The following is a 25,894-nucleotide window of genomic DNA, read 5'->3' as shown; positions in this document are numbered from 1 at the left end:
GTTGGGCTGTATACACAAATGCATTACTGATGTGTCACAGATACATTGGCCTCAATTAGCACGTAGATGCCCTCTGTTTGATACCCAATGTTACCCTGTTCTATTGCCCTCAATAACTTAAGCTTCATGAATCCCCAGCTGAATGAGCTGTTAAAGCCAGCAGAGTTGTGCTGGGCAATGCCTCGGGGCTCTCTCGGCCAGACCATTGAGGGCAGTTCCCTGTCAGACAGAGATGAGGAGAAGTGTATTGAACACTGTTGTTTTGCCCATGCACATCAATTTCAATGACAGAGAAACCCAAATGAAAAAATGTTGGCATTACGTACCATCATCAGCACCATCTCAACATAGATGTAACATAGTAGACCAGTATCTTACTCATCTCCATCTGTTGCTAGGCGGCAAGAGATGGTGACGTAGATTTGATGAAGAGGCTGATCGCCACGTTCACCAACAAAAAGAAGAGAATAAACATGAAGGATGAAGACCAGATGACACCTCTCCATTATGCAGCCAGATACAATCACTATCACATTGTCAGAGTACTTGTTGAGAATGGAGCAAGTGAGTAACTTTGCAGCAAATATTTCAATAACTTTTCTTGAAAATGAAGAGTAACATTTACCTGCTGAGAAACATCCTCTTTCACTCACTTTCAAACCTTTTTCAACAACGTTAGTAAGACTTGCAGTAAGTGTGATCACTTCCAGTACATGTAAAAAAGCCACGTCTTGAAAGCTTAATTTTCCTCCTCATAAGTTTGTTGGGTAAACATCTGTTAGCTAGAGAAGCTTTCTACTATGTACATGTGTGTTATGATCATGAACATGTAATTTTAGGAACAAAATTCAGATACGCATGGCAAGTTGTGTTTTCCTAAGACATCTTGTGGTCTACATACTGTATACACACAACATGTTGCTTTACACAATTCCATAATTCATTTATCAGATTGATCACAAGACTTTACACGTGTAGTGATCAGAAAATGACATGACAGACTACATGTATATCATATCTCAGTGCATGCTGAAGCCCCCTTCAGTCTTTGACAGGTATGGTGTTGATGATCAAAACACAGTAGATCGCACAATAGTACAGTGGAGACAACATGCTTGCTGTACTTTGATCTGGATAATTCTACAACAAGTGTTACTAGTATCTGAGTTCTGAGCAGTGCAAATATATCACAGCCTTGAAACATTTCAGTTTATTCCAAATTTCTGTCTTGTGTTGCCTCACAGATATCCATACAACAGGTGAAGATGAAGCCACAGCGTTGCATCTCTCGGCTCGTTTCAAGCGATCCAGACTTACGTCCGTCAAGTCGGAAGTTGAACTGGCCAAGGTAGGTTACAACTCAAGCAAAACAAAACAGTGAGTCAGGACAGCTAGTACGGTAAACTAATAGGGTGAGGGTCACAGAAAATGCTTGACAATTGCTTATCGCTGGAAGGGGAATTGATTGGAAAACAAAATAACAAACGATAAGATAATATTGAAGAGCTGACCTTTGACCCCACTGTGCTGTGAGCACGTAGTTGTACTGTATGTGCTGCCATATGTGTACATAACTCACAGACCTTTTCAGAACTAAAGTCACATTGTGCTGCAATCAAATTGATTGTTGGATTAAGAATTGAATCATTAAATTTCCAATGGGTAGAAGTGGGGCTGTTAAAGTCTACAATCTTGTTTGTCAGTGGTTGATTTTCTCGTAGAAAGTATTCTACACCGTGTCGTTTTTACAAAGCTCTAGTATAGTGTTATGCTGCATTACATAATAACACAAAGGATCTCAAACAATTGCCACAACAACAAGGAAGGTTTCCACTTGGCACAGGTGTGATATAACTAGAATAACTATATTTTTGACCAGATATTGATCTCTGTGTAATTTGTGTGTGAAATTACTGCCTGTTTGTATTGTTGTTGTTTTTTTGTGGTAAATCATAAATGTTTGTTTTGCTACATGTATGTATATTTGTTACTGTTTCAAATTGTTTTCCATATGAAACCCATTTGTTGTACATCAATTTTATGTGACAACGTTGTTTCCCCATCAACACACCTCCACACCGTCCACTCGACATTTTCATTAATTGTTATCATGAACTAATCAATAAATCATGAAGTCATATTCATTCTTAATATCACAGTACTCAAACATGCAGCTACTGAAAATAACAGACAAATTGATCTTGTTTGTTCAAGATTCATACAATTATTGATTCCTGCCCACCAACTCTCTCCACACCATACTGGTACATACTAAGATTTATAAGAAAATCTTTGGTGGTTTCTGCTCAGTTTGACTTTTGAATATGTAATTTTTCATGTTATTGGAATATTTCTCATTTCTAATGGAAATGTCCTGCTGAGTAATCCTACCTGTCAAGTATATATCTCCAGAAAGTCAGCATACCTTGTGAAAATTTGATCGGAAAAATTTCAAATAATTTGCTTGTGAAAAGAATTCCATTTGTTTGCTTCTAAAATGAAGTCAGCAAGATTTTCTGACAGGTTCAGTGTTTGTTCAAAAGACGCTGAGAACACAGCATTGTCTACTTGACAGGGTAGCTGCCTCAGTTTCTATAGCAATATAGGTCACAGTGCCACTCAAGCACCTACCACTTTTGTCAGGGGGTGAGACAGGATATATTGTTTGAGGGTCAAGCAGGAATCACAAACTTTCAAGTAAACAAGTGTGCCCTCTAAGCGGATTTGATGCAAGACCAACTCCAGGGAGTTATTTTTGACTGTCTGTGAAAATTTTATGATATTTAATATCCCAGTATAATGTTGACCCAAAGAAATTGCAGAAAATTCTTTAAAAGGCTCCTACATTGCAGAATAATTATTATTCTTAATGTTAGACAAGACATGGCTTCTAAGCAAGCAAAATCTGTGGCAAGAACCTACAAATAATTATGCTGTTATCAATGACAGCACTGATGAGTGAGAAATATCCGTTAAATGTAGATGATCTTTCTTATACGTTATTCTCAACATGCTGACACTAAATTTCCAAATATATTCAAAAAATGATTAAGCATTTTTTTCTTAATAGACAACTCATTCATACCAAGACCTAATGATCAACTTATACATATTAACTTTTGTTTTCAAAGTACATCGAATATGCCAGATGGCAATGCGCCCTTACAACATGCATATTTTTGTTCATTTTCTTTGACCTTTACAGCGACAGAAATCTGTTGGCTCAAATCCGGTGGGTACTTCATTGAAAAACGTTTTGAAGAGTAAAAGCGCACGCGTGCTGTTCTCTGAGTTTCATCTACACTAATTCTGTTCTCCTTGCCTCACACTTTTTACCCACCATGCAATTGAAAAGGTCAAAGGTCATAAAGCCCTGTGAGGTGACAACCATTTACAGTGGATGAGCAATGACTAAAGTACAGCTCATGCACATAAATCATGCATTATCACACAGTCATTTGTCAGTCTTTCATATTCATCCCATTGTGGTGTACCAGCGCCAATAAATTTTTTGAAGTCAACCAAGCAATATTCTGTGATAAAAAAACCCAAATTCCCCTGAACAAATATGATATTCTGACCCCTTGATACATGTACCAGTATTTTCGTCAAAACATCAAATCAGAGCCATGTGTTCAAAAATTTAATATTAAGCTGCCTGTACACCATTTTGGCTCAAAGCTACAGAATCATGCCAACCTACATTATTCATGTGCAGGTGTTCCAATGATACACTGATTTATTCATTCATTCTCAGTTTGCCTTCACTTCATTTCCCCGGGAAAGAAAATATTCCGTAGTTGCGTCATGGAAAGGTTTTGTACGAAGTCCCACTTTGCTACGTTAAAAAACCCATTATTTGTACACATGTATTGCCAAAACAAATCTTGATGGTGTCTTTCAGAGCAAGCTACTGTGGGCATCGAGTCTTAAGTTTTTGTCGACATTTGACCTTGATATTCAATTGAATCATGGGTGATGTGAATCAAGGAGGCAGGCTCTATTGTATGCGGTGAATTTTACCTCTCAAACTGCACATAGATTTAATTGTAACTCTTTTCAAAGCCCATCTGTGCACAGAACAGAACAAATTTATTTTTCTGTGAAAGAATTGTTAAATAAGCAAATGAGACCACACTGTCATTTAAATGTTTTCTGTCTTCACAGATGAAATTTAGGCACAGATCTTAAACTTAATTAATCTCTCTATTGAAACAATATCTTACATCTTTCTAGCCCTGTTACAGTAATTTATACTAGGTTATTTTTCTTTTCCTCCTGGCTTTTCTTTTACAATGTAGCTGTTATACAGCCATGTGTGTGTTATGATCATGGTTGTGGATTTTGCAGTGTTCTTTGATTGATTGGTTGATCGATTGAAGTCAGTCTTTTCTGCCATCATGGTGAAATTGAATGTAAGAAAAAGTGTGTTATCAGTGTAGATTTTATACTGCCAGTGTTGTAAAATCTAAAGAAATCAATGCATCGCGTGTCAAACGCTACGTATTTGCATAAGCAGTGTGGTTACCGTGTGTGCGTGTGGTTTACAGCTACTAAGATGCTTGAATTATTGATTAACATGGGTGAAGCTTTATTTCCATGCTCCATTGACTTTTAGGCCATAGACATATAATCTTCTTTTTCCATTAATATATTAACAATAACCTTTTCCGTCCTTCAGTAAGGGGACAGAGTCGTCATCTTTGCCAATTTATGAACATTTTTGCATCATGTGAGAGTTGCTACTTATGTGATTCTACCAGCCGACATATGGCAGTTGATCAAATGTTCATTTTCTCCCCATCCGTAGAAACAGCAGTGTCTTTCACAAAATATTCAGGTGATATAACATTAATGTGCTAGCATTTCATATTTCTGTGGCTGTATCAAACACCATACATTTATACTGTATACTGTACACCCTTAAAACAACAAAAACATACAGATTTTTGTTGTACAACAGATTGTTATAAATTTGCATGTATGTGTGTATTTTGAATCCATTTGCGATAAAAATATAGGTCAGGTAGTAACCTGCCATACATGTAGTGTTCAATGAGTACCTTGTGTATACCCTACGGCTAAAAATTTCTAGGAGTAATGTACATGTATGCTTTGTATACCCTAGTGTGCACTGCATCATTGAACTATTAAAAAGAACAATAGCATAGCTCAGTTAGCAGAATCGGAAAAAGGTACTTCTCACATAATGCAAAAAAAAGACAGAATGTGAAAAGATGATGGCTTTACAATCTCCTTCTTTCTATTTATTAACCCTACCTTTTTCAGCAGTGGTGCATTGTGGGTATCTAAAATCCAACAAGTGGTGGACTAAAGCAAAATATTTGCTAAGTTTTTTGAATAACAGTAGATAATTAAAAAAAAACCAAATACTTGATAAAACAACGTGCTTGACATAGGCATGTGAAATATTTGGTGTCATAAATATTAAATGATAACGGGAACAAAAATTCACATTTGGAAACTCCACTGTTAATATCATTTGCGGCTGAATAAGCTGTTTATATCTGTTGCTGTATATCCGTTACCGTAAAATTAATTTCATAATAATGTGATGGCTTGAAACATTTTATAAGGATGACGGGCAAGCTTGATTTTTGCAAAATAAAATGCCAGTGACAAAAAAAAGCTGCTTCGTAGTGTTCCAATGGCGGCAGTTCTCTTTATTATTGCATGACTGTAGGATAGTTCCGATCCTTCTGCATCTGGAAACCCGAAATATCCAGCTAGACTACCCCCTCTGAAAAACCCACCAAAGGCTTCTAAGACTGATGCTAGCGTAAGTTTTCCTTTTTTTTGGACAGTCTTGTCTGAACTGATTCCTAAAGCATGACTTCTGGTTGATCTTGGCTGCTTGCATGGTTTTTCTTTTCAAATTTAAAACCTGTTTGTTACTGTTGGATGATGGTAATCTGTTTGTGTGTGCTGTTGCTTGCGTTTATACAGTAAGTCTCAGGGATTAGAAGTGGACAGCCAGCAGTATTGTGGTCGCCAAGGATACATGCAAATGAGGCACAGTCATTATCAGTCTTCCTGCCTCAACTACGCTGACTGACAATCTTCATATTTATCAGCTTTTGAAATTTTATATTCATTTTTCTCTTTAAATCAAAAGTGGGTAGGACGTATCAGTGTTTTTTTGAAAATCTCAAATAATTTATTGTTTTAATGAGATGAAAACCACATGAAATATCTCAAATGTAGAATTAAATTTTATAGTGCTGTTTCATCCCAAATTTATGAAGATTACATGTGCATGTACATGATCAGATAAACGTGAATCTTCTGCCTTTGAACTGTTGACTAATTATTCATACTAATGGTATGTGAGTTTAACCATACATGTACCTTCATTTATCTGGAAGACCCATAGACTATTTCATCTCGTATAAATTAAAGCAGTTTATGAATCATCAGGCAACTCTGTGACCTATGTCTGATGTCATTGACTTGTCTTTATCGTGAAAATATAGACAGGAGCTGCAGGAGTCTCAATGTATATCACATCATTCAAGCAATATTCAATAATCCACTTTAGCAGAGAAGAGGTATTTTCTTTGATAATCCGGGTAGAGAGTGTGCATTTACAGGTCAGAGTACAGAAAGGCAAAATCCCTGTATATATGAACTGTGCTCAAATGTGAGAAATTTGGCTAAGATTTTTGCTAAAAAGGACAATTACTTCAAGGTGCCTCTTGTATCAGTATTATGCAAATATTTGTAACCTGGAAGAAATAGAAAAGAAGAGTAATGAAACCATGATGATTGGAAATTGTACCATCCTGGTCTTGGCAAGTTTCTTCAACCTTCAAGAACATGTTCCAACATCTAGCGAAGTCTCTGTTCACCCCTTTCCCATTAACAGCAGAAATTTCAGGCCGGCTTCCCTAAAGTGCGTTGTAGGTCCAACCATGTTGAGAGTCGTGAATAAAATAATGCATACACCTGCATATACAAAAGCAGGAAAAGTAGGCGATCGACATGCTGGCAATTCTTTTAACTTCAAAGATATTGCACTTATGCACAGCTGCTCACAGCAAAAGCATCAAACAAAGTGAATATGCCTTCCCAGTATCAAGTTCACATTTTAATATTCACCTTTCAACCGCTGTGGATGAATTCCCATACATTATTTTTGTATAGTACCACACAGTCTCGTGATGTATCACAGTGCTCGTCTGTCATTTTGTGACCCACATGTACACCACCTGTACTTGCAAGTTATCCTGTGTGTGTCTGTGTGTTTGTAACTGTATGTTTGTCAGTCTGTGTCCCACTGTTTGGTTCCCAATCATTTTCCTTGTATGACAGTAAGTCTATCCTAATCTGTCTCTGTCTTGTATTTCAACCATCTATGCATCTGTTCTGTGTTCTGTCTAAGTATGTCTATAACCACAGACCATTCTCTGTGGTTTAACATGTAATGTTTATGGTCTATTTTGTACTAGTATAAAAACTAAAATATCTCAACCTTTTAGCCTGAAATCTATAGTTTCAGGTAAAAATTTGCAAGAATACAAGTACTGTGTGTACAAATACTGTCTTGATAAATCTTCATTTAGCCAAATGGACAAGAATTTGATAGTGCTGGTCAGCCGGTAACAGAGAGTGTCATTCACTACTTGGTGTCCAAAGGAGCCAATGTCAATGCCCAGGACATGTACGGATCAACACCGCTGCATTTTGCATCCATGAGAGGCAACGACGTCGCAACCAGAGAGTTGCTGGAATGCAGAGGCATCAACATTGAGGTATGAAGATGTAAATTTACTGTTTGAGTTTCTGTGGTGAGAAGTCACAAGTGTTTTCGTTGAGGGCAGTATATATATCATCTGTGAATTACAGCAGTTTGCCATAGTCATTTTACCAGGGCTACCACTGGTATGTTACAGCACATGTAATCATATCGTTAAACAGTAAAACGTTATTAAGTTTCAAAGTATTCTATATTCCCTATTTTCAACATGAATACTTGGTTTTCTTAAAGTAATAAAGGTGAAAAGGGCAAAAATATGACCACCTGCATTTTATCACCTCTGCTGTAGGTAAAAAATTAGTACACCTGCTTTTGTCACATTTTCCCATTATATGTAATACCAGTGTTATGCATACTGGTAATGATAGAAAAATCAAACTGTAGGGCAGTTTCCATCATGTAGAACATACTACATGTATCTTTATTCATGATAGCTCATTTTCAAAAAAATACCTGATTTTCACTTTGATGCAAGTTCTATGACATAATGTCATATAGAGGCTGCACATCTTTGACAGTGTTATGACAGTAAAAGTGCACATTTCACTGAAATGCATAAATTACATTGTAAATTAAATATAATCTCAATAGTGTGTGCCACGAATTATATTCCTGAACCCCCATACTGGCTGTTGACAAACAACAGGTTACAGAATCCTAAATTACATTGTAAATTTAATAAATCGGTAGTTTGTGCTAACAACTATTTTTCTAAACTCCCTTCATAGGCTGCTGACAAACAACAGATGACAGCTCTGCATCTTGCCTGTGGTCATGGCAACGTGGAATGTTGCAGGTTACTGATAGATGCTGGCGCCAACTTGCGCTGCACTGACGAGGAAAACGGGACTCCTCTTCACTTCGCCGGCATGGAAGGCCAACTGAAGATCTGCAATCTGTTGTTTGATGCCGCGTACCATAAAGATGGTTGGGTCACGATTTCACAGGTAAATTGCATAGCAATGTATCCCATGATACATCATTGAAATTTGACTTCTAGTTTTGAGATCTTTTAACCGCTAAGATTGCAATGCGCATGTACATAAGAACAGTTAAAAGCTGTAAGATGGTTTGAGCTCAAGATGTAAGTTTAGCTGCCACTAAGGACTCCTGGTTTTCAAATGGTTTTCAAAACATATGTGACTGTGACTGTGCTGAATTTGACTCCTGGTGTCTGCATTGCTATAACTTATATATGTTAAAGGTAGTGTGGGCCTCGATAGTGAAATACTTAAACATGTGTTCCAACATTCCTCAATGAAATTTTTAACCATTGTCTTACCAAATCAACAATAAAAAACCAGAAGTCAACATGCAAAGTTTGGAATAAGAGAAACAAGTTACCTAACATTTACTAATATTTGGATTTTAAAATGGTGGTCATCCCTGTTAACTCTTTGGGGAAATAAAATCGTGTATTAAAAAAAAAACTAATATGGTTAAAATTTTCCTACTCCAGGAGCTTTAAAATGAGTCTGAATAAATGGTAGACTAGAAAGATACTTGAATAATTTGAGAGCCCGAGTCCTTTAGGCATATTCTACGTTTGAGTAGCCTACATTTAGACTTATATTCTCGGTATTTTTATCATGGTTGACAAACAATTTCAAATTTCATTAAAATAAAATAGGACAAAGTAATACACATTCATTTTATCAGAATGGTACATTCATTTATACAGATGAAATTTTGATGTGACTTTAAAATATATTGCAAATACTAAAAATCCTTTGTGAAGCAAGAATGTTTTTGATTCGTTAGCGATATTCGTTGTATTCTGATGAAAGACACATTCATGTTGAGACACTGTTACTATGGTGGGTTAACATTTTAGGAACACATTTTTCAATTTTCTTCAAGATGGTGACAGACACCGATATGGAGGACAACACAGCACTCCATCTTGCTGTTGACAACGGACATCTTGAGATTGTCAAGCTGTGCCTGGAAAAGAGTAAGTGTGTCATATTTGCATTTTCTTGCTGGTATTCCGTGTGGACCCTGTGTTAGATGTTAATATTACTGTGCCTTTTTAACTCATACTCACGTTTTTGGAACCAGTAGAAAGTATTGATGTGGTAAAGTTCATTGAAATAACTAAGTGCTTGAGATTATCAACTCAGCAAAAAAAAAACACTTCCAAATTTAATCTAGAAAGACATGTACCAGTGTAGTACACAATTTTATACACTTCATAGTTTATTTGAGTTGATTGTGCAGCCAAGAGCAAATTTGTACACACATACAAACATTCACGCCCTTCTTATTGTACATACATGTGTGCACAAAAGACACAGCTCTCAACATATTACTAACGTACCCTTTTTCAGAGTCTGATATCAACACTTCCAAGAAGAACTTCAGTACACCACTTCACTCAGCTGCAGCTCTTGGTAACATTGAGATTGTCACACTATTGCTGGAGCACAATGCTCGTATCGATGCCCTTGATGAAAACCAGGCCACTCCACTGCACAGAGCATGTGCATTCAACAGATGGCAGGTTGTAGAGTATCTGCTTGACATGTAAGTGGCTTGTTTAGTCCCCATGGACAAAGTCTGGGGACTTATAGGTTTGGTTGCATCCGTGCGTCCATTCACGCAAATTTCTCAGAGATGGCTGGAGTGGATTATTTCAATCTTGGTTCAAGGATTATTCCCTGTGTTATACATATACATGTTGATTTGTTTTGTGATGCATCCAATATGGCCATCATTTCCATCAATGGTTTCTTAATTCATTATCAAATGGGGACTATGTCATTGACAGTGACTTGTTAAAGGCATGATGCACCTCGCAAGACAGTTTTTGGACACTGAAACTGTTTCATAGCTATTCTGGTCCACCACTGGAGGGAATGGTTTATTCTTGTGTTTGAGAAACTTAAAAATTTCACATTTCCTAATAGAGTTAAATGGGCAGGTATTGTAAGGGACCGTCTCAGATTGTCGCAGAAGTTCAAGAAACGAAATTCCTTCGTTTAGATCAAAACCCCCTCCCCCCTCCCCTAAACGAAACTTCAAAAGTGCGAAATGTTCATGTCTGCCTGAGAGTACAATGTTGCATTTTGCTATTTGCTATAGCTACTAAAGACGTATTACCCTTGCCACATTACAATTAAAGTAATCGATCAGATTTGAGTACTAACAGGGCATTTTACCGCATAAAAGTTTCATTTTATTTTACTTTCCCTTTTTACATCTCTTGTGCTGTTCTTTGTCTTTGCGAACACGCAATTTGTACTTGGTAGGGGCGGTAAATAAGCGAGAAACTTTGACAAGGGGGCCCAGGCATGTTCAATCAATCATATTAAACGACTATGACAAGATGCATTACAAGTGAGAATAAAGACATATAGTGGTTAGAGCAGACGCTTATAAATAGCACATTTAAAAAAAATGATACTTTTTGTCTTTGTATAATTTGATGAATGACATGATTAGGATACAATGTTACTATCGATAAATTGTGTTTGGGGCACCTACGACAGTTACAAATTTGTTGGCACGAGTATGGAGTTTTTCTTTAATTTAAAAATAAACACACGAAAACTTGTGATCACAAAATAAAAGTGCAAAAGTGAAGTTCACTAATTAAATGGAGGTCAAACCCCCCCCCAAACGAATGAATTCGCTCTTTTGAACTTCTGTGACAATCTGAGACGGTCCCTAAAGTGACTAAACTGTGCACAACTTTCAAAGGAGAACAAACGGACTAAAATCACGTAAACAGTTAATGTCAACAACTGCAAACTCAAGGACCAGGGATTGAAGATTGCCACTTTAAAGTGGTGTACAGCAGCTATTTTGAGTTTCAAAAATCGGTAAATTTTAAGTAATTATTTGAATACCGTGTAGAAAATCTCATACCTTGATCATATGCCGTCTTTCATAATTTTCAAGGTGACATAGATTCCTTGTTTCCCTGAGTAACTTGTCAGCAAGAGTCAAGACCTACTATGTCTGTGAAACATGTATAAGTAATAAAGTAATAAGTGTATAAGTTGTTGCTTTCTTCCACCAGGAAAGCCAAGATAGAGCGACGTGATCAGGACAACTTCACTCCACTGCTGATTGCAGCATGTTACGGACACAGTGAGACAATCAAATGTCTACTGGATCACAATGCGGATATCAGTAAAGCTGATAAGAATGACAAGACTGCCCTCTATTGGACGGCAGAGGAAGACAGACTTGATGCTCTCAAAGTATGTGTATTCTTTTCTCAAGTTTCCTCATATTTCTTATCAGCCTTTCAGTTCTTCATTGAATTGTTTTTAGGTAGTTTGTGCCTCAAAAATTAAAGGATTTCAACTTAGCTCAAACTTTCCTCAAGGAATCTCTCAACTATTCACTTTCAAAATCGGGAATAAGAATTGGGATCACTGTGCAAATTTTAGTACTAGAGAAACATATTACTCAAGATTTACTGATATTTGAAATTCAAAATGGCTGCCATTTCTGTGTTATCTCTATGGGGCAAAATAAAATTCCCAATTTTCACAAAACTAAGCTGATCAAAGCTTTATTTACTCCATAAGCTTCAAAATGAGCCCCCACAAGTGGTACGCCAAAAGAATTGGTAAAAGTGTGAGAATGTGAATATCTGTTACCAAGGCACATACCGGTGAAATCTTTAGGAATTTTGTTTATTCTAGAGGAAAATTCAATAGTTGTGTAAATTGTTGAAAAATCATTCATACAAGTATTTCACAGAGCAGTTTGGAGAAAGTGAGAAAAAAATCATTGGTTTCCTGTGTTTTCCACCGACAGGTGCTGCTGGAGCATCCGTCAGCTAAGAATATGCTTGAAGAGACCGATAAGTATGACAACACTCCCCTCCATGTTGCCGCTCAGAATGGATACTTTGGAATCGTCAAGGTAAGAGGATTTTAAACTTGCGCACAATTTGAAAATGTGATAGACTGAATAGAAAACATGGGAAAATCTTTGTTCTTTCGTTTAGGGTATTATGAAAGCATGGCCGAAAACAAGATTTATTTAAGAATCTCAGTGACTTATGTATGATTGATTGAAAATCTTAAGTGTGATTGTAATGTTATTTTGCAGTAAATCTACAGTTGTATCATCAGCTTTAAAGAAAAATATTTAAATATCCATAAATTGGATAGAAATCAAAGATTGAAAATAACAGAAAAGAGCTTTTGCCAACCTTTATTTTTGGTGGCATGTTCATAATATGAATAATTGTATGTAGTTTTCATCTGTTTAATGGGATTTCTTTGTCGATCTTCAGACCTTGTTGGATGCTGGAGCCATCATTGATCCAAGGAATGAAGAAGAACAAACACCATTGCACTTGGCAGCAAAGAATGGAAGAACCAGGTGAGTGTGTCATTACTAGCTTGACAAATTTTGAGTTGAACTTCATGATATCTCTGACTAAAATTAGATAGGGCAATTTAGTGAAAAAGCAGAAGTCAATCCCGTGTGCGTGCTCATGCATATGCAAACAGGTCCACACTCACAGTTGACAACAATTGATGAAGGTCAAACAATTGTGATGAAAGGTAGTGCAAAATTGAAAGACACTTAAAACATTTGCTCAAACTTCCGGTCAGGAAACTTGAAAGCATCATTGTCCCTGTGGTAACTGTGTGAGGAAAAATAGAATTTTTGAGTTTTACTAAAGTAAGCGTGAGAAAACTTGATTTTCCCCAAAAACTTCAAAATGAGCCCCCACAAGTGGTAGGACAAAACGTTTCAGAGCCTGAATATCTGTCCCTGAGGTGCATGCAGTCTACCTTAAAATAGAAGGCTTAAAGAGTGTAAATTTGTGTCGAATGCATACTTGAAATACAAATTGGTGAAACACCCAGATACCTTCATAACTCAAATTCACAAATTAAACCATGCATTTATTTATTTTTTTTTACCTCAGAACTGTCAGGGAGCTGGTTCGTCGTAACAAAATGATCATCAATGATGAAGATGAGTTGTCCAATTCACCTCTGCATCTAGCAGCTTTGGAAGGTCATGTCCAAACGCTGAAAGCCCTCCTTGATATTGGTGCTGATATTCAAGCCAGGTATGCTATCTACTTATAACGTGGCTGTGTTCTAGGTCTACTCTGTCTCACATAATTCAGTCAACTCTACCATTGACTGAAATGCTTACCAACTTGTATAACAGAATAGGAAAAGGATCTCTTAAATTTTGTTTTTCTTCCTGTTTTTCATCCAAAATGGCCCAGTGAACACACTTTTGCTGCTTTTATTTAACAGGAATTGTAACTTGTGGACACCCCTTGATTGTGCTGCAGCCAAGGGTTGGGTGAAAACATCACTGGCGTTGTTAGAGGCTGACTCACCGGTCGATCCAACTGACAAAGCAAAGGTAAGCAACAATATTTCCTCAGCCAAATTTATATCCAATGTATGATGCATATTTCTGCATTTTTACTTTTGGACCAATATCAATGAAACTTAGTCATACGTAAATTAATTCAAGATTCCAAACTTGTACAATATTTTGAAAGAAAGAGCATACTGTGTGAGCCTGTAGAGGGCGCCCTCTATTGGGAAAATCAGAAATTTGAAGTTAGAAGTTTACCTCAATGTTAGATGATCAGAAATATGGGTACAATTTACTTGTGCACCATGGCAACAATGAGACATCTATGAAGCTATGAAAAGCTGAGAATTTCATAAAGGTTTCAATAACAAATCTCTTTGTAATGCTTGTGAGTGACAACAAAAATGGAAAGCCAGCTGTGGATATCAAGAAATCCATGAGTAGTTGCTTTGTTTAGGAACAATTTTTTTAGAACCCCACTTTTTAAGTGACATTTACTGGCCTATAGACGTATCCATGTTATGATTGAAACATTTGGTAAACAATCTGCACAGCATGACAAATGGTCTGCATTGTGTGACCATGATATCAGTGAGCTTGTGTGTCTAGTATTTTTTATGCAAATCAAAACGAGAGTGAAGGTCTTGTATTTTTTCGAAACAAATTTATAAATTTACCGACTGATAAAAAAGCTGGCGAGGGCACTACAATTATTTATCAATTTTATTGTATCACAGGTATCGAGTTACCTGCAGAAATAACTTAAATTTTTTAATTCAAAATAATTTTTGTATGGTGTATTTCATTATTCTACTGTGTCAATGCTTATCGGTGTATATTATCTTGTCTAATATTATATTTCTTGCAATAGACAACTCCATTGCACTTGGCCAGTAAAAACGGCCATGTTGATGTGGTACAACTCTTATTGAAGTGGAACGCAGACCTGTCTTTCTGTGACGACACAGGCAGTAACTGCCTGGATCTTGCCATAGACAATAACAAAAAGTGAGTCTTTGCAGTTCGTCAGCTGATGTACAAAACTGTCAGAATGTTTGTCATGAGTGTGTGTATTTGTCATGTGTAAATATTGATTGTTTAATCATAGTTTGTTGAAAATTACTCAAGTCTTGGCAATTTTTTAGTGTTTTTTTTTGCACGAGATGGCAGGCTAACTGCTTACACCCAATAATTTATTGACCAGTATGTGTTGAGATGAATATCCATGTTTATACACAATAAAGTGCATTTCCAGCTTTTCAGTGAAAAATGAGATATCATTCATTACAGTTGCAAACGTTTCGAATGACACATTTTATAAATTAATATTTTTGTAAATGCATGATTGTCTAATTGAAATCTGATGTTCATACATGTATGATACTTTGTACTTCTTAAATTTTACATTTCCTGTTGACACTGCTTATCCATAAATCTGAATAAAATGTACTGGTACAAGCTTGAAGTGATTTTAGTTTTATTACACTATTTTTTCTGATAATTTTATGACTAAAAAAAATTAAACTTTTCTGCAGGGATGTTGCTATGGCAATTATCAACCATCCCAATTGGAAGAAAGCCATGGAGAACGCCACAGCTGATCCGTCAACCGGGATTTATGACACGCCCATGCGGAAACTGATCCGTAAGATGCCAGGTATGAAAAATGCTTAATCCTTTTTCTCCCAAGTTGTAGTTATTTCTGTGGTTTGTCTATGGAGCCTTGTAGAAAGAGGATTAATGAAAGTTATCCCAACATACAACGTTATTCAAGATCCCAACATTGTTCAAGATACAGCATGAGCTTTCTATCTCTGTTTGCATGAAAATATGGATGTTTCACAATTTCCAAGAGCTGTATCTGCATACAGAGTGTTCTGAAAACTCAGTTCTTTGTATATGACCAAGCAGGAAAAACTTCCATACTTTCTGTAGACCATGTTGACTATTTTTGTTGCGCAGTGAAAGGAAGTGGGCTGCGTTGGGGAGAACTGGGTTGTGGCATGTTACAAAAGAAAATTTATGTTGATGTGAGGGCGCTTCTCCCTTTAGCATAGCATTTTGACCTAAATCAGGGTATGTAATCAAATAAGGAATTCAGGATATACATCTGGATAATGTGCAACCAACTTCATCCAGTGAATGACATTTTCTCTTCCAGATGCCGCTGAGAAGGTACTTCAACGTTGTACCAAGGCCAATGATAAACCAATAGAGCATCCTGAATACAAGATCTCATTTGAATACGACTTCATGGACGACATGTTCACCAACTGGAGACATGATGATCCCAGTAAGTGAATTAAAAAGCACAGGCAATTATATTCATTTTGACCAGAATGAAAAAATGTAATGTTCCTGTTAGTTTTGCGACAAGACAGTAGATACTGCACTTAATTTTGTTGTTATCATGAACATTCACTGAGAAATGATTTTATGATATTATGTCTTGTCACTGTGAGTAATCTGCCAGTCGAATTCACAGAATCAACACTGAGTATCTTTCAAAGAAACATCGTCCTTATGTAATGAATTGAAGAGAAAAATACCACCAATTTGATTGCCATTTACACAAACATTGAAACTATAACTATAAATTCATGAACTGTATTTCATTCTCTAAATGAAATTGTGAAATTGTCCAAGTATTAGTGAGTTAGCCAATAGTGCTGCTCGTGGTTCCAGGATTTTTGCTAAATATGCACATGCAGATATTGGACACTCAGGGCTCGAAATTAGCGTAGTCCCGCGTCAACAGACTACCAACTTTTCCCTGGGGCTACCAAAATCTATGAAATGGTAGTCCACACGGACTACCAAAGCCTGGGACATGAAATTCAGTCAGAACTAGAACTTGGCATGCGATGTCCGTCACTTTGGACGAGCTGAATGCAGTCAATCCCAGTTAGCTAGCTGGACACAGAAAGGCCAGACTATGACTTTGTTATGCAAATCGCAAAGACGACAAAGCAGTGGAATTTTGCAACAAAGTTTTAATATGTGAACTGATGTACTTGGTTGACAGGCACAAGAAATGATGGCCAATAAAAATGCATTTTCACTACATTTAGATCATAATGTATCAATTAGAGTTACACAGAAATTATTGTCTCCTCCCCTGCACAGAAAACCCATGCTCTATTTTAGCCCTGCTGTGCTACAGTGTATGTCTCACCTGCTGAGAGAAAGTCATTGTCATGGCGACTATCAAAATTTGCATATAACTGAGTATGAAAGGGGTTGTCAATAGGTCACCAAACTCTTGAGTGTCACTGGAGTCCAATACCGTATTACTGGTTTCCTTTGGGTATTAAAGGGGGTGTGGAAGTATTCACATCAAACGAATGGAAAATTCACTTCATCATGGGCAGAATCTTGACTTTTCTTGCCTGGTTAAGGAAAAAATATACCTAAATTACAAAGTGCATGGGCTACCAGCCATTGTCACTGGGCTACCAACTTCAGAAAATGGTAGCCCAAGTTGACTACCAGGGAAAAAAGTTAATTTTGAGCCCTGGACACTGCTACAGAAAATACAAACAGATTTTGTCAATGTTGCATGCATGGCTGTTGTTACACCTTGTAGTCTGAGCCATAAATAGGGGCTTTAATGTTACAATTTAACACTAGAAGTTGCCTACTTTTTAGTAGCTTTGTCATAAGTTACAAAAGTGTAAGTTCAAAATGCAGACAATGTTTTACTTTACTTTTGCATATTAATGAGAGAACAATAACATCATTTGGGAACAGCCCTATTGCAGTTCAATGCGACATTAAACCATAATTGGCAAGTGGCATCAGTAGTCAGGAAGTACTAGTTTAAATCTTGATATTTAGTGAGAGAGATATTCAATTGCTATGCAACTTTTATTTCTTCAGTATCGGATGCCATGTCATCAAAGTCCGATAGTGTCTTTGAGGAGGATGGGAGCTTAAAACCAGCTGCTCAGCCATACTCCAAGGATGCAATGGTCTTGAAGAAGAACCACCCTCTCATGATAATGGTACGGTGCAGTCATTGATTCTGTTTTCAGTGTCCCATTGAAGTTCATTGTTGAAAAAAAAAGTATTGATACCAACATTCATTTTTTCCTAATTTCATTTCATGGTTGTCATGTATGATGTGAAACACCCTTCTGTATCTTCAAGTATACTTGATCACTGTTATTGTCAGTTATTACAAACTGTAGTTTTCTTGTGTTAGCATCCTACAATAGGTGATTTCTAACATCTGAAGCAAAACAATAAAGACTATTAAATGCTGGATTTTCAAGTCTTGTGAAGACTTTCAGATAAAAATGTACATTTGTGTGTTACAGGTTCAGATCTTTAATCAGCTTTGTCTCAGAACAAATTAAAGAGAATTGATTACACTTTTAAATATGTCTATCAAAGAGTTTTGACGCGTCAACCAAGTGCCTGGAGTCATTGTAATCGTTTTTACAAAATCAACCATATTTAATCAACACTGTGCTGTCCAGTCCTATATTTATTCTGCGTTAGAGCTGTTTTTTCACTCACTTTCTTCAAAACTTTTCTGTACGTTCTACAGGTCAGATCCAAGAGAGAGGAACTCCTGGGCCATCCATTATGCATCTCCCTGCTACGGCACAAATGGAACAAATATGGCCGCATGGTGTATTACATCTCCCTCTTTATATACTGCGTGTTCCTTGCCGCTTTGACCAGCTACATCCTGCTGATGCCGCCTCCGTACTATGTCTACGAGCACCCTAACGGCACCAAGGTGTGGTACCTCAATGGGGAGGACAAATTCAATAACGCAGACCCGAACAACCTGACGTTGAGTCCAGTCGTTGATATATTCAAGTGGATTGTGATAGGCTTAGCGTGTTTCAATATCCTGAAAGAGGTAAGAGTTTTGGTATCAGGATTCTGACTCATAGACATTTCATCACTGGGCTCAAATTTAGCGGTAGTCCCGCCTCCACAGACTACCAACTTTTCCCTGGGGCTACCAAAATGAATGAAATGGTAGCCCACACGGACTACCAAAGCCTGGGACATGAAATTACTTAGTGGGCGACATGATGTTGATCGCTGTTAGATGACCGACGCTCATACAGTCAACCCAGCTGGACACAGAAAGGACATGTCGACTTTGTTGCAACAAACTTTCAATAAAATATCATCTATCTGAAATGATGTACTTGGATGACAGGCTCGGGAAATGATGGCCAATGAAATTCATTTTCATAGTTATTTAATCACAATTTATCAATCACAATTAAACACAAAATCCACAAATTACGCTTTCCGAAGTGTACAAGATCATCCCATGATATGGTGGGGAAATATAGTCAAAATTGCCACGAAAGTATTAGGAACATGACTGTACCAAGTTGTCATCCTGAAATTCATAGCCAATCTATTTTTAGTATGTCATGTTTACACATGTTGAGTGAAAAGTCGTAGTCATTGCGAACATCAAAATTTGCATATAAGCTCTGCGTATGTGTGAATAGGTCGTCAAACTTTGAGGCGTCACCGTTGTCCACTGCACATGCTATACCGTTCTCCTAAGGCTATGATCTGTAGGTATTGATGTCAAATGACTAGAAAAGTCACTTACTGGATAGAATCATGCAAAATAAATCGTTCATTGTCTAGATATAAATAAAAATATCCTTTACAAAAACCCCTCTTCATTCATGCATGGGCTACCAGACCTTGTCGCTGGGCTACCAACTTCAGAAAATGGTAGCCCAATGGGACTACTAGGGAAAAAAGTTAAATTTCGAGCCCTGCATCACCTGGACATTGCAACCCCACCGGTTGGGAACAGTGTAAGGGACAGGGCTATGGTGGAAATTTCAACAGGTAAATGTCATGGGGTCTCTGTCGTAGAACAAAGGAATTTTTCAACAGTACAAATTATGTCTGCTTCAAGTATCACCTTGTACACAAAGAACAGGTGTATCATGCATTCTGGTAGCTGTTGTCACTAGAGATATTTTCATGAAAAATGGGTATGACATTCTCTGCACCACTGGCATTTTTGCACCATCTCCTGTAAATTTTGTAGAAATTACTTCTCAAATCTGAACACAACCTGATGAGAGAGCTGAAAGTCTTAACGGTGTCACTGGGGACTGGCTCCATTGTATTCTGCTGTATTGCAAGTATTAACAGGCACTAGAAATAGTTCAGAAATAGTATGTTAAAGCCAAAGTAGCGGTGAATGTGTAATAAACTGTTTCTTCATTATAATATACAGCTGTTCCAAATGATGACCCAGCGGTTGAATTATTTTGGTCTTGAAAACCTCATGGAATGGGCAATCTACATCTTAGCGTTACTGGTTGTCATAGATTTCTCATCAGACCAGAGGACTGAACGTTGGAGAGAGGTAAGCTTGAGAACTGTAACAGCTCTGTTATTTTAGAATGTGCCTCAAAAGCGAAAACTTTCCTCGATGAAACTTTCAAGCATTCCTCTACCAAATCAAGAATAAAAATCAGGGGTCACCGAGCAAAGTTTGGTACTATAGAAACAAATTACCTATCATTTACTGATATTTAAATATTCAAAATGGCTGCCATCCCTTGGTCAACTCTATGGGGGAAAATACAGTTTTCGGTTTTCAAAATACTAAAGCAATCAAAATTTTTCGTACATCAAGAGCTTCAAAATGAGCCCCCACAAAGCAGTAGATCAGAAATGTATTGTAAAAACTTCAGAGTCCAAATACCTGTCTCCATGGCGCACTCTACCTTCATGTATTAAATTAATGTAGGAGTATAAGTTTACCATAGTGAATAAACAATGAAAAAACGGCCAGCATGCGCCAGCAACAAGACATAAAGTTTCTAGACGAAGGAATGCCTGTTGGTTTAATGCTGTTCGTGACAAATTCAAGGCAGCCAAAAAAGAGCGTCGGCGAGCAGAGAGACAGTGGCTGAAAACTGGACTTACAATCCACAAACAAATATATAACCATACGAAGAGAACTGTCACAAAATTTGTTCACTCAGCAAAAACCACTTATTTCTGTAATAAGGTTAGTGAGAGTCGTACATCGAAGCAACTGTTCGGCATCACACATAAATTACTTGGATCCAAAAAAGCCTCCCCTACACCAACAATATTCCCTGCAGTAGAACTTCCACAGCGTTTTCTGGACTTTTTTCAAGAAAAAGTTGAGACAATCAGAGCCAGTCTTGATTGTCAAAATATCTCCCAGCCTTTGAGCTCAGAAAGTTGCTTTCGAGGTATGCCTCTCAGTAACTTTAATCTTGTAAACGATGATATTGTAAAGAATGTCATTTTAAGTTCCACTGCAAAGACATGCGACCTAGACGCAATGCCAACCGATTTGTTGATAAAATGCTTAGACACCGTGTTACCATACATCACACGGGTTATCAATCGTTCCCTTGCATCGGGCACATTCCCTACTAGTTTCAAAACTGCTCTTGTTAAACCACTGCTGAAGAAACAATCTCTCGACCCAAATCAACTAAAAAACTACCGACCTGTCTCAAACCTTTCTTTTTGTCTATCATACTTGAAAGAATTATTTTATCACAATTACTGAAAAAATGTAAGTGTTCATCTTACTTCCCACAACCTTTTGAACCCTCTTCAGTCTGCATACAAACCAGACCACAGTACTGAAACTGCTCTATTGAAAATAGTCAATGACATTCTGACCTCCTTGGACTCTGGCAAAATTACCATTCTCACTCTCTTAGATCTATCTGCTGCATTCGATACTGTCGATCATGGCATCCTCCTCCACCGTCTTGAACATACTTTTGGCATCTCCGGAACTGCTCTATCCTGGTTTCAATCTTACCTCTCAGGCAGAACTCAAACTGTAACTATCAATGGCATACGATCAACAACATCATCTATCTCTTTTGGTGTCCCGCAAGGCTCAGTTCTTGGCCCTGTCCTATTTGTTTTGTACACTGACCCTCTTTTTAGCCTCGTCAGAAAATACTCATTAAATCACCACGCCTTTGCCGATGACAATCAATTATACAAGGAAACCACAATCGATTAAATAAAATCAACTGTTGAATCTGTGCAAAGTTGTATCACTGCCATCAAGCAGTGGATGACATCGAATAAACTCCAGTTGAATGACAGTAAAATAGAGGCAATACTTATATCTTCACCCAGACAAGCTGCCAAATCATCTCTTCCTTCATCCATAATCTTGGCGATTTTGAAATATTTTTCGCCCCAGTGTCACAAACTGAGGAGTCACACTCGAATATGTGTGAACATGTGCAGAATATTTGCAAAGCTGCATACATTCAAATTAGACAAATTAGCTCTATTCGTCACTTTCTCTCTGTACAGGCTACTCAAACGTTGGTCTCTGCACTTGTTCTGTCTCGTTTAGATTATTGCAATTGTCTCCTTTCTGGTTGCCCTAAACAGCTTATAGACAAGTTGCAAAGAGTGCAAAATGCTGCCGCTCGTCTCGTCTGTAATGCTAAAAAGTATGATCATGTTCAACCCCTTTTGCAAAAATTACACTGGCTGCCTATTAGTTCTCGTATCCACTACAAAGTTGTATCCACTTGCTTCAATTCACTTGCGGGCACAGGACCGCAATATCTCTCTGAACTTCTACATCAATACACTCCAAAAAGACAACCCCGCTCTTCCTCAGATTCTCGACTTCTCAGGTTTCCACAAAGACTTTTGGCGAGAGACCTTTCTCTTACATTGGCCCTGCATTATGGAACAAACTTCCTTCTGACCTTTGCCACTCCAACTCTACCCTTTCCTTCCGCCGTTCCCTCAAGACTTTTCTCTTTAAACAGTAGTTTAACCTTGTTTGTTTATGTAGTCTCCAGTCCCAGTGGTTCAACATTTCCTCTGTTATATTGTATTGTCACTATTGCGCCTAGAGCTCTGTTAAGAGATTAGGCGCACTACAAATGTACTTTATTATTATTATTATTATTGCAACAAACATTGCCAACCAGATGACACAAAAGCAAACAGAGTGTGTGATGTCTGTAAGCTAAAAGAAATGCAGTTTGATGATTTTACTATCTCAGTTCATTGATTGATATTGTCTTATTTCACAGCCATGGCAATGGACCTGCGCTGCAATCTGTATATTTTTAGCATGGATGAACCTCATTGTCTTTATTCGTAAGCTACCACGTCTTGGGATCTACGTGGTGATGTTTATAGGTGAGTAATCTAGGATACTGTAACTGCTGCGAATATCTTGCCAAATTAAGCCTTGCAGATATGCCCTTTGATGCGTTTATGTGTGTTTTCGCATGTCCAATGTACAATTGTATCAAATAAATCTGCTGAAAGGTACTTATGTACTATCAGCCATGCATGCATACTTGCTTAAATTGTATTTCATTTTACCTTAAATTACTGATACATCACAAAATGCATAATATGTCAATACAGCTGCATGGAATTTTATCTCTGAAATTATCCTTAGGCAGGTCCATTGACTCGCATTTTTGAGTGAAAATCTCCAAAAATATATTTTATTGTTTCTTAGATGTACTCAACACCTTCTTGAAGTTCTTCATCGTCTTCTTCCTCTTCATCATTGCATTTGGATTGGCATTCTACGTCTTACTGATGAATCAGGTAAGATTCCCAGGTGAATCTGAACATTAATGTGAATCATAACAAGGGAATGATTTTCCTCATATTGGTGTAAATAAGAGATATGCTTGGCAGATGATTTGAAAAGAATATTCAATGTTCAGGCTAACATATGAAGAATTTCCTTCTCATAAGGTTTACTCGATGATCAGTCTTTGATGATGAGAGCACATCAATCTAGCCACCTAACACACATTGTCAATTCACACACTGTCTTTTCTGCTTGACACTATTTAGGAACCCTTCCAGACTGCCTATCTCACGTTTGTCAAGACCTTTGTGATGATGATCGGTGAATTTGAGTATGACTCTATATTTTTCGGCGATGATTATCTGCAAGGGGAGACACCAGATATCACAAGCGACGAGTATTTTGCCCACACAGTGTGGTACAGTGAAGTCACCTATGTCTTGTTTGTACTCTTCCTCATCATCATGTCAATCATCATCATGAATTTACTGGTGAGTCATCGTCTTTGAACAACACCCCACCACCCCTCTGCTGTCCAATTTGGTACAACCCACTTTTCTGCCATCGAAAAGGTGGCCCACCATGTCAGACAATGTGTTGGAAGGGCTATATTTAATGTTTTTCAAAATGACATATTTCTCATGTGAATGTTGACCTAAAGCTAGTAGCTCTATCGACATAACATAGGCTGGATTGATATTTAATTTGTTTTCACATTTCTGTCAGTTGTCAGGTCTATTTGTATCACAACAAACTTTTTGATAAACTGTCATGTTATTGATGGCGCATAGTATAGCATAGAAAATATTTATACTGAACATACAGATTCATGCACTAATAACTTAATTGATAAGCATTACAAAAAGTTGATATGACTAAAATATCTTTTGTTCAAAATTTCAATGTGAAATGTTCGTTTTATGATGATATTTTGTACTTGTATTGTCTTGTGATATGTATGATGAATATGAATGTGGATTTCTCGAAGCCAACAAACATTAGTGCCCAATGCAAAATTTCACTGCACACAGTGACCAAGACACTGTACTGTTCTTCATCCCTAGGTTGGTTTGGCCGTAGACGACATTAAAGAAGTACAAGAGCAAGCTGTCCTGAAAAGATACGCCATGCAGGTAAATGCATACACTGGCATCCTCCAGTCTGTGTTCACATAGATTCAAACTTTATCAAATCTATGTATTTTTACCCTGTGATCCATATAAATAGAACAGCAAAATGGGTCTTGACATGAAACTCTACACAAGGGCATTGCTGACTTATAATTGGCAAATCAATCAATCAAATTGCCCCCATCTTGTTTATTCGGGGGTGATTACCATAGTTTATTAATCTCCCAGTGCTATTCATATGTATAGCATAAAGAGCTGTTTGGATCAGTCAGTGTGTGTCTGTCCGTGTGTATGTTTAAATAATATATAAAGGATGGCAAAGATTATTTGACCAAAAAAATTGAATTTAATCCATACACAACATAAACTACTGCCATGATAAAAGATTTCTAGATGTGTCCAGAACAAGACAAAGTGCGGATGAATTAACCAAAGCAGCATATACTTTTCCTTTGAAAATCATAAAAAATTAATTTCCAAATTATTCAATCAATTGTAGATAAACTAATTTTATGAGTAAGGTGCAAGGGTCTTTCTTCCAAAGAGAGAAACATATTGCAGGAGCTTGATTGCAAGGAACTCCAAAGACAAAGTCCTCAAGAAAAAAGCAATACAATGTACAATGCCTATGATATACACACACTGACACATTTCACAGCAGGAAATTGAAATGTTTGTGACCATGTCATTTCCAGGTTGAATTAGCATTAGATGTAGAACAACTGATTCCACAGTTTATCCAGCGGAAGTTCATCGTTAGGAAAGAGACGATTGAACCAAATTACGTCTACAAGAACCCCGTCACCAGGCTGTATTACTATTTTGCTGGTACAAGTGCCATTTCAGCTCCATCGATTGCTAAGGCTTTGAGACCCGATTTGGTAAGTATTTAGTATTGTCTAGGCAAATGTATTTTCTGTCATACATACGGAATTTTGTCCAAATCTTGGTCAGTGGGATCAGACACTTACAGAGGAGGTCCCGCCAGCCTGTTACGATATATCAAATTCTTAGAAATTGCCAAACATATAATAACTGACCCCACATTTTGATATGGCTATATAGAGAGAGGTGCTGATA

General features: G+C 37.3%; 1 protein-coding gene across 4 annotated transcripts in view; it reads left to right on the top strand.

Moving 5' to 3' along the window:
* LOC139142381 (transient receptor potential cation channel subfamily A member 1 homolog) overlaps positions 1-25,894 on the top strand; it is a 45,466-nt gene that overhangs the window by 16,063 nt on the left and 3,509 nt on the right. For 2 of the 4 annotated variants that reach the window (XM_070712294.1, XM_070712295.1), the window contains exons 3-26: positions 399-564; positions 1,245-1,348; positions 3,206-3,232; positions 5,705-5,800; positions 7,584-7,772; positions 8,506-8,724; positions 9,638-9,731; positions 10,108-10,303; positions 11,802-11,985; positions 12,551-12,658; positions 13,035-13,123; positions 13,680-13,826; positions 14,023-14,134; positions 14,964-15,100; positions 15,628-15,749; positions 16,254-16,385; positions 17,972-18,096; positions 18,645-18,965; positions 20,331-20,462; positions 23,164-23,272; positions 23,604-23,695; positions 23,951-24,175; positions 24,749-24,817; positions 25,510-25,695. In XM_070712294.1, coding sequence (XP_070568395.1) covers positions 399-564; positions 1,245-1,348; positions 3,206-3,232; positions 5,705-5,800; positions 7,584-7,772; positions 8,506-8,724; positions 9,638-9,731; positions 10,108-10,303; positions 11,802-11,985; positions 12,551-12,658; positions 13,035-13,123; positions 13,680-13,826; positions 14,023-14,134; positions 14,964-15,100; positions 15,628-15,749; positions 16,254-16,385; positions 17,972-18,096; positions 18,645-18,965; positions 20,331-20,462; positions 23,164-23,272; positions 23,604-23,695; positions 23,951-24,175; positions 24,749-24,817; positions 25,510-25,695 — 3,381 coding nt within the window. The remainder of the gene's footprint in view (positions 1-398; positions 565-1,244; positions 1,349-3,205; positions 3,233-5,704; positions 5,801-7,583; positions 7,773-8,505; positions 8,725-9,637; positions 9,732-10,107; positions 10,304-11,801; positions 11,986-12,550; positions 12,659-13,034; positions 13,124-13,679; positions 13,827-14,022; positions 14,135-14,963; positions 15,101-15,627; positions 15,750-16,253; positions 16,386-17,971; positions 18,097-18,644; positions 18,966-20,330; positions 20,463-23,163; positions 23,273-23,603; positions 23,696-23,950; positions 24,176-24,748; positions 24,818-25,509; positions 25,696-25,894) is intronic. The other 2 variants (XM_070712296.1, XM_070712297.1) reach the window with 2 other exon arrangements.

This window comes from Ptychodera flava, chromosome 10, assembly GCF_041260155.1.
Source record: "Ptychodera flava strain L36383 chromosome 10, AS_Pfla_20210202, whole genome shotgun sequence".
NCBI lineage: Eukaryota > Metazoa > Hemichordata > Enteropneusta > Ptychoderidae > Ptychodera > Ptychodera flava.
The sequence above is the reverse complement of the archived record's forward strand: the minus strand, read 5'-3'. Positions and strand labels throughout refer to the sequence as shown.